This window comes from Ursus arctos, unplaced genomic scaffold, assembly GCF_023065955.2.
Source record: "Ursus arctos isolate Adak ecotype North America unplaced genomic scaffold, UrsArc2.0 scaffold_9, whole genome shotgun sequence".
Taxonomy (NCBI): domain Eukaryota; kingdom Metazoa; phylum Chordata; class Mammalia; order Carnivora; family Ursidae; genus Ursus; species Ursus arctos.
The window spans coordinates 38572009-38586011 of NW_026623111.1; the positions used below are offsets into that span (position 1 = coordinate 38572009).

A 14003-nucleotide genomic window follows, 5' to 3' on the forward strand; every position below is an offset into this window, starting at 1 on the left:
TAATACCCAGTGCTCATTATATCACATACCCTCCTTAATGTCCGTCACGCAGTTATCTCATCCCTCCACCTCCCTCCCTTCCAGCACCCCTCAGTTTGTTTCCTATGATTAAGAGTCTCTTATGATTTGTTTCCCTCTCTGGTTTCATCTTGTTTTATTTTTTCTTCTCTTCCCTATGATCCTCTGTTTTGTTTTTTAAATTCCACATATGAGTGAGATCATATGATAATCGTCTTTCTCTGATTGACTTATTTCACTTGGCATAATATCCTCTAGTTCCATCCATGTTGTTGCAAAGGCAGTATTTCATTTTTTGATGGCTGCGTAATATTCCATTATTTACACACAGACACACACACCCCCCACATCATCTTTATCCATTCATCTGTCAGTGGATATCTGGGCTCTTTCCATAGCTTGGATATTGTGGACATTGCTGCTATAAACATTGGGGTGCAGGTGCCCCTTTGGATCGCTACATTTGTCTCTTTGGGGTAAATAACCAGTAGTGCAATTGCTGGGCTGTAGGGTAGCTCTATTTTCAACTTTTTTTTTTTTTTTTTTTTAAGATTTTGTTTATTTAAGAGAGCAAGCGAGCACAAAGCTGCAGGCAGAGGGAGAGGGAGAAGCAGGCTTCCCACTGAGCAGGGAGCCCAATGTAGGGCTCGATCCCAGGACTCTGGGATCATGACCTGAGCCGAAGGCAGACCCTTACCGGCTGAACCACCCAGGTGCCCCTATTTTCAACTTTTTGAGGAGCTTCCATACTGTTTTCTGCAGTGGCTGTACCAGCTTGCATTCCCACCAACAGTGTAGGAGGGTTCCCCTTTCTCTGTATCCTTGCCAACATCTGTCATTTCCTGACTTGTTAATTTTAGCCATTCTGACTGGTGTGAGGTGGTATCTCATTGTGGTTTTGATTTGTATTTCCCTAATGCCGAGCAATGTTGAGCATTTTTTCATGTGTCTGTGAGGGCCAATTTATTTCTAACAGATTTTTAAAACAGCTTTATTGAGGTAATTTACATACTGCAAAGTTGGCCTATTGAAAGTGTACTATGGTTTTTAGTATTCAGTTATTTCTAGTATATTTACACAATAGTACAACCGTCACCATAGTTTTGTTTCAGAATATTTTCAGCATCCCCCAAAGAAACCCTGTAACCATTAACAGTCACTTTCCATTCTCTTCTTCCTACCCCCTCTTCCTCCCCTAGGCAACCACTAATTTACTTCTTTGTCTCACAGATTGGCCTATCCTAGATATTCTGTATAAACGGTATCATGTGGGATGTCGTCTTTTGTGGCTGGCTTCTTTAATTTAGTATAATGTTTTTGGGGTTCACCCATATTTTAGCATTTTTATTGTCTCTAGTACATTTTTTAAATGCCTCTTTTTAGCTTACAAATACTAACTTAAAAGCTTCAAAAGGACAAAAATGAAAAAAGTATAAAGTAGGTCTTTTGTAATTAGAATGAATGTTAGAGGAATTTCCTTTTTGATGGGACATGTTTAAGTGGTTGCAAAGATGCTTTGTTAAAACACCTTGCTTCACTATATAGTACTAGTCTTACAGGAGGTGTTGAAGAAAGGTTTCCCTGATAAAGTGACATTTAAGCCAAGATGCAGTAAAAAGTAGGAATGGGCTGGCTGAGGGTGGGCAGGGGAGGGTGAGATAAGCAAAAAGTAGAATTGAGCTTGTTTCAGGCAAAGGGAACAGTGTGTATGTGTGACCCAGAAGCAAAAGTGTTGGACTTTCCAGGAATAGAAATTAGTACCATATGGCTGTTATTAAGATTTGGGTGGTGGAGGAGGGTGAGAAATATAGCTTTAAAAAAAAAAAAAAGGAGTACTGCAATAGATCACACTGCTCATGCCTCAAGGGCTGTGGGGGTCATTTTTTGGAAAGGGCTCTTTCGTAAGGGCAAAAAAGAAAATGGCACAGAATTTTTAGCTCAGGAATATTAACATACTCTGATTCATATTTTAGAATACAGTTAGGCCTCATTGTATAGAAGGGATCAGAAGAAAGTAAAACAAGAGATTTTCAGGGGTTTTTTTTGTTTTTAAGGATTTTTCTTTTTCTAAGTTGTTTTGGTCATTCCTTACCCTTTACATTTTCTATAGCTTTTAGAATTAGCTTGTCAGTATATATATAAATGCCTGCTGAGAGTTTTTATGTATTGTGTCAGTTGTGTAGATCAGTTTAGAAAAATTGACATCTTAACAATATCGAGTCTTCAGGTCTATGAACATAGTACATCTCTCCATTTATTTAAGTCTTCTTTATCTCAACAATGTTTGTTTTCAGTGTAGAACTCTTACACTTCATTTGTTATATCCTATTTGAATTGTTATTGATAATGTATAGAAATACAATTGATTTTTTGCCTATTGAACTTACATCCCATGACCTTACTAAACATATTTATTCTAGTTGGGTGTTTTTGATTTTGGTGGATTCCTAAAAGTCATTTCTGTATATAGGATCATGTTGTCTGCAAATAAAGACTGTGTTTGTTTGTTTGTTTGTTTTTCTTTCTCTCCCTCTCCCTCCCTTTTTCTTTTCTTTTCTTCTTTTCTTTTCTTTTCTTTCTTGATTTTACTTATTTATTTGACAGAGAGAGCACAAGTAGGGGAAGCAGCAGGCAGAGGGAGAGGGAGAAGCAGGCTCCCTGCTCAGCAGGGAGCCCGACATGGGGCTCAGTTCCAGGACCCTGAGCCAAAGGCAGACGCTTAACAACTGAGCCACCCAGGTGCCCCTGCTTTTTTCTTTTCAATATGATATCTTTAATTTCTTTTTCTTGACTTCTACTGGCTAGACACTGCAGGATAGCACTGTATAGATACGATGAGAGTTTGCATACTTAACTTTACTCCCAGTCCTAGAAGAATTCAGTCTTTTACAATTAGATCTATTTTTCTGAAAGAGTTTGTGTAGGATTGGTATTTTTTCCTTACTGTTGATAACATTGGTAAGTGAAGACATCTGGGCATGAGTTTTTGCAGGAATTAGTAATTATTCAGTTTCTTTTTATAAATCTCTTTAGATTTTCTATTTCTTTTTGAGTCCCATTTGGTAACATATCTTTCTAGGAATTTGTATATTCTGTCTTAAGTTACCTGTTTGCATAAAATTGTTCATAATATTCCTTTATCATCTTGTTTGTAGCAGTGTTCACTCTTTATTTCTACTTTTAGTAATTAGTGTTTTCTAACTTTTTTTTGGTAAATCTAAAGATGTATCATTTTTAGATCTTTTCAAAGAACCAACTTTGGTTTTTCCCCCCGTCTATTTTTCTGTTTCACTGATTTTTGCTAATATTTCTATTTTCCCTCCTTGTATTTAATTTGCTCTTCTTATTTTTTTATGCTTAGATTGTTGATCTGAGACCTCTTTTCTTTCCTAATGTGTTTAAAATTATAAATTTTCCTCTAAGTACTTCACTGTCTTCATCACCTAATTATTGATATATTTTTGTTTTTATTTAGTTCAAGATTATTTTCTAATTTCCCTTGTGATATATCCTTTGATCTGTGGTTATTTACAAGTGTGTTGTTAATTTCCAAGTATTTGGGATTTACTCAATTTCTTTATGTTGATTACTAATTTAATTCCATTGTGGTTTGAAGAATATTATGTATTTTAAACTCAGAAAGACTTTTTCATGGTTGAATTGGCCTGACCTGAAGAATGTTCCATGTGCACTTAAAAAGAATGTGTATTCTGTTATTGGTGGCTTGAGTGCCCCTTAATTGTCAGTAAAGTAAAATGGATTGATAATGTTCAAGATTGCCATATCCTTACTGATTTCTCTAGGTAGCTCTTTTTTCAGGTAAGAGGGAGCTATTGATAACTATAAATAAAATTTCTCAATTGTCTCTTTTTTCTTTTATTTTACTGTTATTAGGTATCTACATTTGATTGTTATACCTTCCTGATATATTTATATGTTTTTCTTTGTCTCTAGTAATATTTACCTTAAACGCCAGCTCTCTTATGGTTACTATTAGCATGATATATCTTCTCATCTTTTAGTTCAACCTACTTGTGACTTTGTTTTTTTGTTTGTTTTAAAGATTTTATTTATTTGACAGAGAGCACAAGCAGAGGGAGCAGCAGGGAGAGGGAGAAGCAGGCTCCCCGCTAAGCAGAGAGCCCATCATGGGGCTTGATCCCAGGACCCTGGGATCATGACCTGAGCTGAAGGCAGGCGCTTAACCAACTGAGCCACCCAGGCGCCCCTACTTGTGACTTTGAATCTCAGGTGTTTCTTCTATAGGTAAAATATAGTTGGGTCTTTTTTTTTTTTTTTAAATCCAGTCTGACCATCTCTTTTGAGTAGATTGTTTATGGTCTTTTTCACATTTAATGTAATTATTGCTGTGGTTGGATTCATGTCTGCCATTTTGCTTTTTGTTTTCAATTTGACTCAAGTGTTTTTGTTCTCTGTCCCTCATTTAACTGGTTTTGGTTTGTTTTTTTTTTTTTTTTTTTTGGTATGATGAGTGATTTCCAGTTGTATCCTGGACATTCTGGGTATTGTGACACTCATAATCGTATTTCTTCTTTTTTAGTAGGCAGTCTTGTTTAGATGTAGTGAATGGGGTAGATGTTCAGCGCTCTGCCAAGCCATGCTGGTATCATGTCAGCAAAAGTGGAGCCCCGGCTTTTTTTCTCCTTCCAGATAGATGGGGGTAAAATTAGCTCTGTGCTCAGCTCTACTGACATGTAGAGGACTGGGAAAGGGAGATGAGGTGCTCACTTCCCCTTGCCTCCTACATCGTTGATGCTGGGTAGAGGTGGAGGCTCTATGACTTAATTTTAGCAGAATTAGGGTAATGAAGTTATATGTTTCATGTTTTCTTGGCAAGTAAAAACTTGACAAATCTCAACCTGTTGTGAGTTGCATCAGCCACCTATATACTGGTGGTGTCCATCAGAACTAAGTCCCTCTTAATTAAGCCAAATATTATTATTTAAAAACTTCAAAAGCACCAGAGTGAGAAAAACAAAAGTTATTTTGAAGAAGTCTATGTGTTTGTAAGAAACAAAGGAGAAAATATGTATAGTTATTCAAATATTTTTATTTGGGATTTTTCTTTAAAATTCAGGGACTGAAACACCTTGGGTCTTGCTAAAAGAGGATCCAGGTACAAGCTACAACTCAGTTTATGAGTCCTCTGGCAGCTTTAGAAACCTCAACCAAAGGTTCCTTGACCAATGAATAATTTCGTGCCAATACCATTTGGGCTACAGCACTCCATTTTTAGGCTTGGGGGTAGTGATATGGCACTGAAATAAGAGGATAGAGTGAGAGAAGATAGTTGGCATACTCGTCTCCCTCTTTTCATCACTCTACGAATGTACAAGTTGCTACATTAACTTTTATCTGTTATAGAAGGAAGGGGCAGTCTCTGTTGCCAGCTAGGGAAGTAAATATAGGAATTGTGGGGGGAAAGGTAGTTTGTACATGTAGGATCAGCAAAACTTGGTAACAGATTATTGATGAAGGTAGGAAATAAAACAGGAATCCAAAATTACTCTTACATTTTTAGCTTTTATAACTAAAAGAATTATGGTGCCATTGACAAAAATGGAAAGCTACCATGCATGTAGTGTAGGAGAGATGATGATGCTTTAGTGTAATTGATTTTGAATTACTGTTTTATTCAGTTAGATTATAGTAGATTCTGTCTTTTTAAAGATTCTAAAAGCACCTTGCAATTTTTTATAAAAGCTTTATCAGGATATAATTTACTATAAAATTTACCCATACCTGTGTAATTTATGTACAAGAAAACTTATCATATAATTCAAGAATTTAGTGTGTTTACTATCATGACATTGTTACCACAGCCATCATCACCATGTAATTTTAGAACATTTATATCCCTCTAAAAGAAATCTCCTCCCCATTCCTACTTCCAGTCCTAGGCAGTGACTAATCTACTTTCTGCTCTGTGTCCTTTTCTAGACATTTCATATAAATGGAATCATATAATATGTGTGGTTTTGGTGTCTGGCTTCTTTGAGTATGTTTTTGAGGCTCACTCATGCTCCTTGCACTTTTTACAGTAGTATATTCCTTTACTATTAGCTGTGAGACTAAGTACACATGAGTCATAGGGTAAATTGTGTGAAACCAGTCAGTGTAGGGAAAAGTTATATGTTGAAAGAGTGATGATACTATCAAAGTATTTTATTAATGTTTATTCATCTATAGAGGCTTTGTTTGCTAGGTTTTTGCTAACCTAGAATATCTGTATATGATAGTTATCACAAAATGGGAATGCTGAGTTAGAGATGTATTATGAAACATTTGTAATATTTGAATTGGAAAGAGAGTGAACCCCCTTGGTTTCTTTTCATTTTGAATTCTTAATAAGTTATTTTAAAAATTGAAATTTTATTTCATTTTTGTCCAAATGAACATGGATTGTTGACTAGAGAAATTATTATTTATCCTATTAGTCTTGATTATCTTGATCAGAGCTAAATAGTTGATGTGAGTGACACACCTAAGTTACAAGTAGGGGAGATGAGAAAAAGATGGGAGATGTATATAGTGTCACTAGAAAGTAGTTCATCAATTCTGGTATGATAGAGATATATTTAAATATTTCTGCCAAAACACACTTCATTTTATTGCCCTAACTCGATTAAAGTAAAATGTGGAATTACTAACTCTTGGCCTTATTTAGACATTTATGTGGATAAATCAAAGTATACTTTTGTTTACTTCGTTAATTCCACTTACAGTGTCATAATTTACTCTGGTTAGAATTCAAGTAACTTCACATTTTTTGTATGGCATCTCTTTGAAATAAATCCGTATCAATTGACATAATGTAGACCAATCTGAGGGAAAACTATGAAGTAGAAATTTAAGTGTTTCCCTCCTTTGTCTTCTGTTCACCTTCTCTTTTTGTATCCTTTCCACAGGAACTTATAAAATAACTGTCCTATTCTTCTTTGCTGAGACTGAAGTAAATTTCATAAATGGATTCATACTAAGTTATTAAGGATTTAAAGTATTGCTTTTCTCTGATGTATCATAGCTTGAAAAGAGGGCTACAGAGTGTGTACTGCTTAACTAAAAGGAATGAGTTACTAAGGTGGATTTTTGTGTAGTCTGTGGTAGGAAGGCAACTGGGAGGCGGAAAACAAGGTACTTATCTCTTCATTCTGTCTCCTAGACAATACTTAATGATATGGTTATATTAGGGAGTTGGTCAAGTACTAGTGAAAACAGAATAAACTCTTGTAAAGACATGTTTGCTCATAGTTTTTGTAATGAGACAAAAGAGAAAAATAAGACTTATTTTAGGATTGGACAGTTGGCTTCATTTGGGTTTATTTAAAATTTGAAGTTGGGCTATTTTTGCTCGTTTTTGGTCATTTTCTTTTTATGCACAAAGTAAAATGTGGATGATTTTAAAGATAATCTATAACACCTACAACGCCCCAATCCCAATTTAAATCTGTCCAAAAGGATCTCTGTCTTATGACCTTGTGCTTAATAATGAATGTTACCCTTTTGTTTTTGTTTTTGTTTTCTTCTAGGCTGTATTCATCACCAAAGAAAAAACTTACACCAATGCAGAAGTCAGTTAGTCCATTAGTTTGGTGCAGGCAAGTTTTGGATTACCCAAGTCCTGATGTTGAATGTGCTAAAAAGTCTCTTATCCACAAACTTGATCAAACTATGTCAGGTATGTCTATAATTTTACTTGTAAATTCATCTCCTTCTTTAATCAAAAAATCAGATAAGTATTGAGTGGGTATGTTTTTAGGAAGGCAGTTCTTTGCTTTGAATTTCAGTGTGCATCCCATCATGAGTTTTTGCCATATGCACATAACCCTGTGCAATTACGTAATAGCTTTTCCCCCTCCAATCTTCTCATTTTTATTTCACTTCATCCTAAAGAATAATATCCATGGGGGCACCTGGGTGGCTCAGATGGTCAAGCTTTTGCCTTTGGCTCAGGTCATCATCCTGGAGTCCTGGGATGGAGCCCCGTATCAGGCTCCTTGCTCATCTAGGAGTCTCCTCCTCCCTCTGACACTCCCTGCTGCTTATGCGCTTGCTCGCTCACTCTCTCTCAAATGAATAAATAAAAAAAACCAAAAAAATCATATCCATGAAATAATGGGTTTTATATAGCACGGGTTTTTTTTCCTCCATACAAATTAAAACAACTGTTTAAAAATAGGTTTGGTATCATCTAAAATCATCTCACTACTTGGGAAATTCTAATGTGGTGAAAGGTACAGGGTGAGAACCTAAGAGACCTCATTGTCATTCTAGCACTTAGTTACTGAGTGACTGTGAGCATTATTTAACTTCTGTGAGCTCAGTTTTCTTATAAGAATGATGAACCTAGTATGGTTATTTTAAGGACCAGATGATAATGTTTATGCAAAAGCCTAGCATGTTTCTCTGGCTCCCAGTAGGTACTTAATAAATGTATTCACTTTCCTTCCCTTGTTTTTTGTTTCTAACTTGGCATTTTAGTTCACATTGCTTTTATGCTCTTTTGTTTAATAGCACTCACAAAGCTGACAAAATGTGTCTGTCACTATTTATGGCATTTAATAGAGCATGCCAGTGTGGGTAGAAATGTAGGAAAAATATTGACTCTTTCTTGGAATTTCTCTCAATCTCTTAAGAAAGTTACTGTTTTTTGGAATACTTATGTAGTGACGAATTGATGTGTGATTAATTATCCTCAATAGGTTTTCTTTTTTGCCTTGTGTTTATTTGACAGCCATGTACTTAAAATCGCTTGTTTTGCTTAATTATTAAAATAGTACTTTTATTAGAGTGTAAGCTAAAAATGTTCAGAGGAGACAAAGGGGAGACTAAACATTTAAACTGGCATGTGATAAAGCATAGTCTGGTTGGCTAGAAGAAGTAGTGGTTATTATATGAAAATAACATATAAGATATGATTACAGAGCTTCTGAATCTGTTTTGACACCAAATTGTTATTTCTTCCTTGTGTAGAGGATCCTTTTTGAAAAAGCAGTCGCTTTTATGTAATTTTAAAAAATGTTTTTTCTCCCATCTAAGTACTAACCAGGCCTGACCCTGCTTAGCTTCCAAGACAAGATTAGTGTGTTCAGGGTGTTATAGCCATAGACTAAAAATGTTTTTTCTGAATATTAAGTGTTTTTAAAATTATATCTTGGAGCTTGATTTAAAATATATTCATAAGAGATTATTAGAAATATGTAGACAAGGTAGTAGACAGTTTGAAATAACTAGAATACTTCTAACTCATTCCAGTTAGGTGATATTGTTTAAAGATTTATTTATTGAGAGAGACACAGTGCACATGTGTGCGTGTATGCACACATGTGTGAGCAGAGGGAGAGAGAATCTCAAGCAGATCTCCACTGAGCACGGAGCCCAATGTGGGGCTTGACCTCATGACCCTGAGATCATGACATGAGCCAAAATCAAGAGTCAGACATTTAACTGACTGAGCTACCCGGGTGCCCCTAGATATTATTTAGAGGTTTATTGAAAACATCTTTAGGAACAATTTTCTAGTACTCTGTCTCATCTTAGAAATAATGTAAGTATATTTTACAGTTAGGAATTTTCATCATTCAGTACTATACGTTCATAACCGATAATGTGCTACGTATTGTTCTCAGCTCTGAGGATATTGCAATGAATAAAATAGAACAGAGCTTATATTCTGATAGGTGTGGCAGACAATAGATAAAGAAACATAAAAAACAAGGGTTGGCAAGCTTTTTCTGTAAATAGCCGGATAGTAAACATCTTAGGCTTTGTGGACTATGAATGGGCATGGCTGTATTCCAGTAAAGCTTTATTTACAAGAAGAGGTGATGGTCTGGATTTGGCTCACAGGCTATAGTTTACTAAACCCTGGTTTAAAACATCCTAAGCGATAGGAACTATTAACAATTGGTAATTAGTAAGTTGCACTTAGAAGGAGAAAACCAAAATAACACCTCAAAAATAGCAATTTTGGGGAATGGCTTTTTGGTTTATTATATAACAAGGTATTAAAGATAGTAGGAGTATGTAAGAGAAACTGTTACTCTTAATCAAGTACTGGATTTGTTTAACACTGGTTAGATTTTATAGCTGCAAACACAGAATAGCTACAGCTATAAATGTAATTTATATTTAAAGGAAGAATAACTTGGTTATTGCAAGTTTGAACCTTAGTCCTAAATTCCCCCCCCCTTTTCCAGGTTGGTGGGAGATTATTTTTTAGATGTATGCCTTTGATAAGGCAGAGCTCCCTGGAAATATAGCTACTATATTCTATGAGAATGGTTTCTGCTCTGTCACACTCAGCTTCTCTGCACTGTGCTACTTCTTGTCCCTAAGATGTTCTTCTCTTATTTTTTTATGATAGTGCATTTTTTTTTTTGTCCTGTCTTATCCTCCCTGCTGTTTTCCTTGGGGTCTCCTTTGAAGATTCTTCTTTCTTTGTCCATCTTCATTATGGTAAATTTTATATAACATAAATTTCCCACTTTAATCCTTTTTTAAGTATACAGTTCAGTGGCAGTAAGTATATTCACCTTGCTGGGCATCCATCAGCACTGTCCATCTCCAGAACTTTTTCATCATCCCATACTAAAATTTTGTATCCATTAAATTTCCCATTTCCCGTCCCCCATCTGCCCACCTTTTAAGTTTAGGTGACCCAGGTCTCTTTGCCTGGATTCCCTCTGTTTTGATTATTTCATCCATTCATATGGTCCAGATCCTCTGTTCAACTTAATCTTATTCATTATATATTCAGTTAATATTTGCTGAGATCCTGGTATGTATTAGACTTTGAGGAAAGGGTAGAGGCTATGTGATGAGGAAACATTAACACTGTACGTGAACTCATGAGTTTGTCATCTACTAGAGGAAACGTACTAATACAAATTTTGATAACTGGTGATATGTAATGAAAGAATGGTACCTAGTGCTTTGAGCTTTGAGAAATAGGAATTTTACCTTAGGGAGCAATGTTTGACCTGAGTCCTCAAGATTCAGAAAAATGTGAGTGATTTAAGGGGGAAGGTGAAAGAGTAATGTATTTCAAGTAGAGAAGACAGCATGTGCAAAGGCTCTGTGGGAGGCCTATGGGAGCATGTGGGAGGAGTATGACCCATACTTGAGGACCTGGAACAAGTCAGGGTGGTGGCTGGAGAAGACTAAGGAAGGGAGAGATGTGAGGTTTGGCCGGAAAAATATGTAGGAGCCAGACTTTGCAAGGCCTTACAGATTATGTTAAAGGTTTTGGTCTTTATTCTAGAAGCAATAGAAAGATATTGGAGGGTTTTGTTCAAGGGTATGGTGTGTATGGGCAGGAAGACGTGATCAGGTTTACATTTTGGTTAAGGTCTTGCTTAGCTGTAGTATGGAGAGTAGATTGGAAAGGGCCAAAATTGAATGAATGTAGGGTGCTTTTGATGGGGGTGGATAATGACAGCTGGGCAGTGTGTGTTGATGGTAGTGGAGATGAAAAGATGTGGAAGGAAAAATGAACCAGATTTGAGGAAATGAGGGAGAAGTATCAACAATGATCTAGGTTTCCAGGTTGTGTGAGAGGATGAAGGTTATTAGTCTTTCTGAGATAATAAACCCAGGAAGAGAATTCAGTGTTAGTGGGAAAATCATGAGTTTGAAATTGGAAATGTTGGCTTTGCGGTACGTTTGCCATACCCATAGGGGAGACATTAAGGGGGCAGCACACATGGGACTGAAGTCCAAGAAAACTTAGGACTGGAGATATAAATAATGGGGAGTTTTGGGAATACAGATAATAACTGATGTCAGGTATAAATGAGATTTCTTGGGAGAAGGAATATGGTAGAGAGTGAGAAGATAAAGGGCTGAGGACTTGAAATGCTAGTGATTAAATAAAATCAAGTAGAAGAGAGTAAGCTTAAAAGGAGATGAAAGAGTAGAGGGGAAGAAATTAGCACCCCAGTTTCTGCTCAGTTTGGCATTTCTGAGATCATGCCACATACTGCATACTAAATATGTTTAAAGTGTGGCGTCTTGTGTCATGGTGAATATGGACAAAACCACATTGTCCAACTTATACTACACCATCCAACTAAACAGAAAAACGAAACAGAAAACACATGTTCCTTCTTTCCAAAGCACTACTCTGCCCAGTAGGTAAACCAGAAACTTTAGACTCATCTTATTTTGTTTCCTTTAGTAATCCTTCTAGTTTTTAATACCTCTTCTTTTTTTTTTTTTTTTTAAGATTTCTTTATTTATTTATTAGACAGAGACAGCCAGCGAGAGAGGGAACACAAGCAGGGAGGGTGGGAGAGGAAGAAGCAGGCTCATAGCGGAGGAGCCTGATGTGGGACTCGATCCCAGAACGCCGGGATCACGCCCTGAGCTGAAGGCAGACGCTTAACGACTGCGCCACCTAGGCGCCCCCCCCCCCTTTTTTTTCCACCTCTACTGCCTAGTTCAGTCTAATCTATTCAACATAAAAATGTCCGTCAGTTTTCTTCCTAAACTGATTGGATCATATTACTCTGGCTCAGAATTCACTGATGTGAATAAAGGTCATTCTCCTGAGCATAGTTTCCAGGACTTTCATGGCCTAGCCCAGCCATGTTTCCCTGTTTTGTTCCTCAGCTATGTGCTTTATCTTTCTATATTACTCACTTTTTCTCCCTGAACATACTATATATTTTCAAGGCACTGCTTTCGTTCCTATTATAAGCACAGATGGAAGCACAGGCTTTCCTCATTTTCAGGGGTCTGTCGAATGGCTGCTTGTCCTCTCAAGGCTACTCCAGTGCCTCATTCCAAAGAGCCTTACCTAGTTCCTCTCAATTGTAATGAATTACTCTTATCTCAGAAGTTCCACAGCCCTTTGCACTTTATGATAGTACTCGTTTCATTTTGCCCCAAAATCGTTGTTTTTTTTTTCCTGCCTGCACTACTTGGTTGTAAAACTCTCAGAAAATAGTGCCATGTCACATTCGTCTGTATGTTCTACATATCATTATGCCAATGGTCAGAAATACTGAATAAGTTATGGATTTTAGAATAGAGGAAATAAATACTATTTTAAGTATTAATTTTTCTTGTGTATAATTACATTCAAGATTTTAGTTCTACTTTTGTATTGTTTCTGTAATTTTATATGCATAGCATAATTTTTTTTCCCCCTCTTTTGGCAGAAGTATTCTCCTCGGGTCAGAAAACTGGGGTCGGGGGGAGGCTTTTTTCTTTATAACGAGAATTCTCACGTTTGACCTTAACCTGGCCTAAGTAGTCAGTATTGCTTTATTTTTTTCAAAAATCCAAACTTTGGAAAGACTGTTTTTATTTTTTATTTTTATTTAGTTAGTTAGTTTTAAAGATTTTTATTTATTTGTCAGAGAGAGAGAGGTGGGGAGCACAAGCAGGGGGTGCAGCAGGGAGAGGGAGAAGCAGGCTCCCCGCTGAGCAGAGAGCCCAATGTGGGCTCTATCCCAGGACCCTGGGATCATGACCTGAGCTCAAGGCAGACATTTAACTGACTGAGCCACCCAGTCACCCTTGGAAAGATTGTTTTTCAATCTTGTTTCATAGGGGTTTTTTTTTTCCTCTTTTTCTTTGCAATACATGTTTGTTATAGAAAAATGAGAAAACACAAATACACTTTTTCATTCATTTTATTTTTTAAGGCTATTCAGGGTTGGTACAGTTGGAACAAACTTTCCAACAAGATAAAAGTAATTTAATTTAATAGCTAGTAATTGTTTGAGAAGATATTCTTCCTGTGATATTATTTTTGTTGTTTGGTGTGGCCACTGTTTTATTTGCATAGCACAATTGAAGATAATGGAAATATATTGTTGGAATTCTTAATGTGATGTATTTTCTCCCACTACTATAAGAATGTTTCTGTATTTAAATTGAGATGATGATTTAATGAATTTCCCAGTAAGAAAAATTTTTAAGTAAAATGTTAACTTTTTCAGTTATTAAATTTGATT

The 14003-nt window shown here is 36.2% G+C and overlaps 1 protein-coding gene across 2 annotated transcripts in view; it reads left to right on the plus strand.

The window, feature by feature from the left end:
• The window catches only part of SLAIN2 (SLAIN motif family member 2), a 78084-nt gene that overhangs the window by 22530 nt on the left and 41551 nt on the right, over positions 1 to 14003 (plus strand). For both annotated transcript variants that reach the window (XM_026508850.4, XM_026508851.4), the window contains exon 2: positions 7569 to 7717. In XM_026508850.4, coding sequence (XP_026364635.1) covers positions 7569 to 7717 — 149 coding nt within the window. The remainder of the gene's footprint in view (positions 1 to 7568; positions 7718 to 14003) is intronic.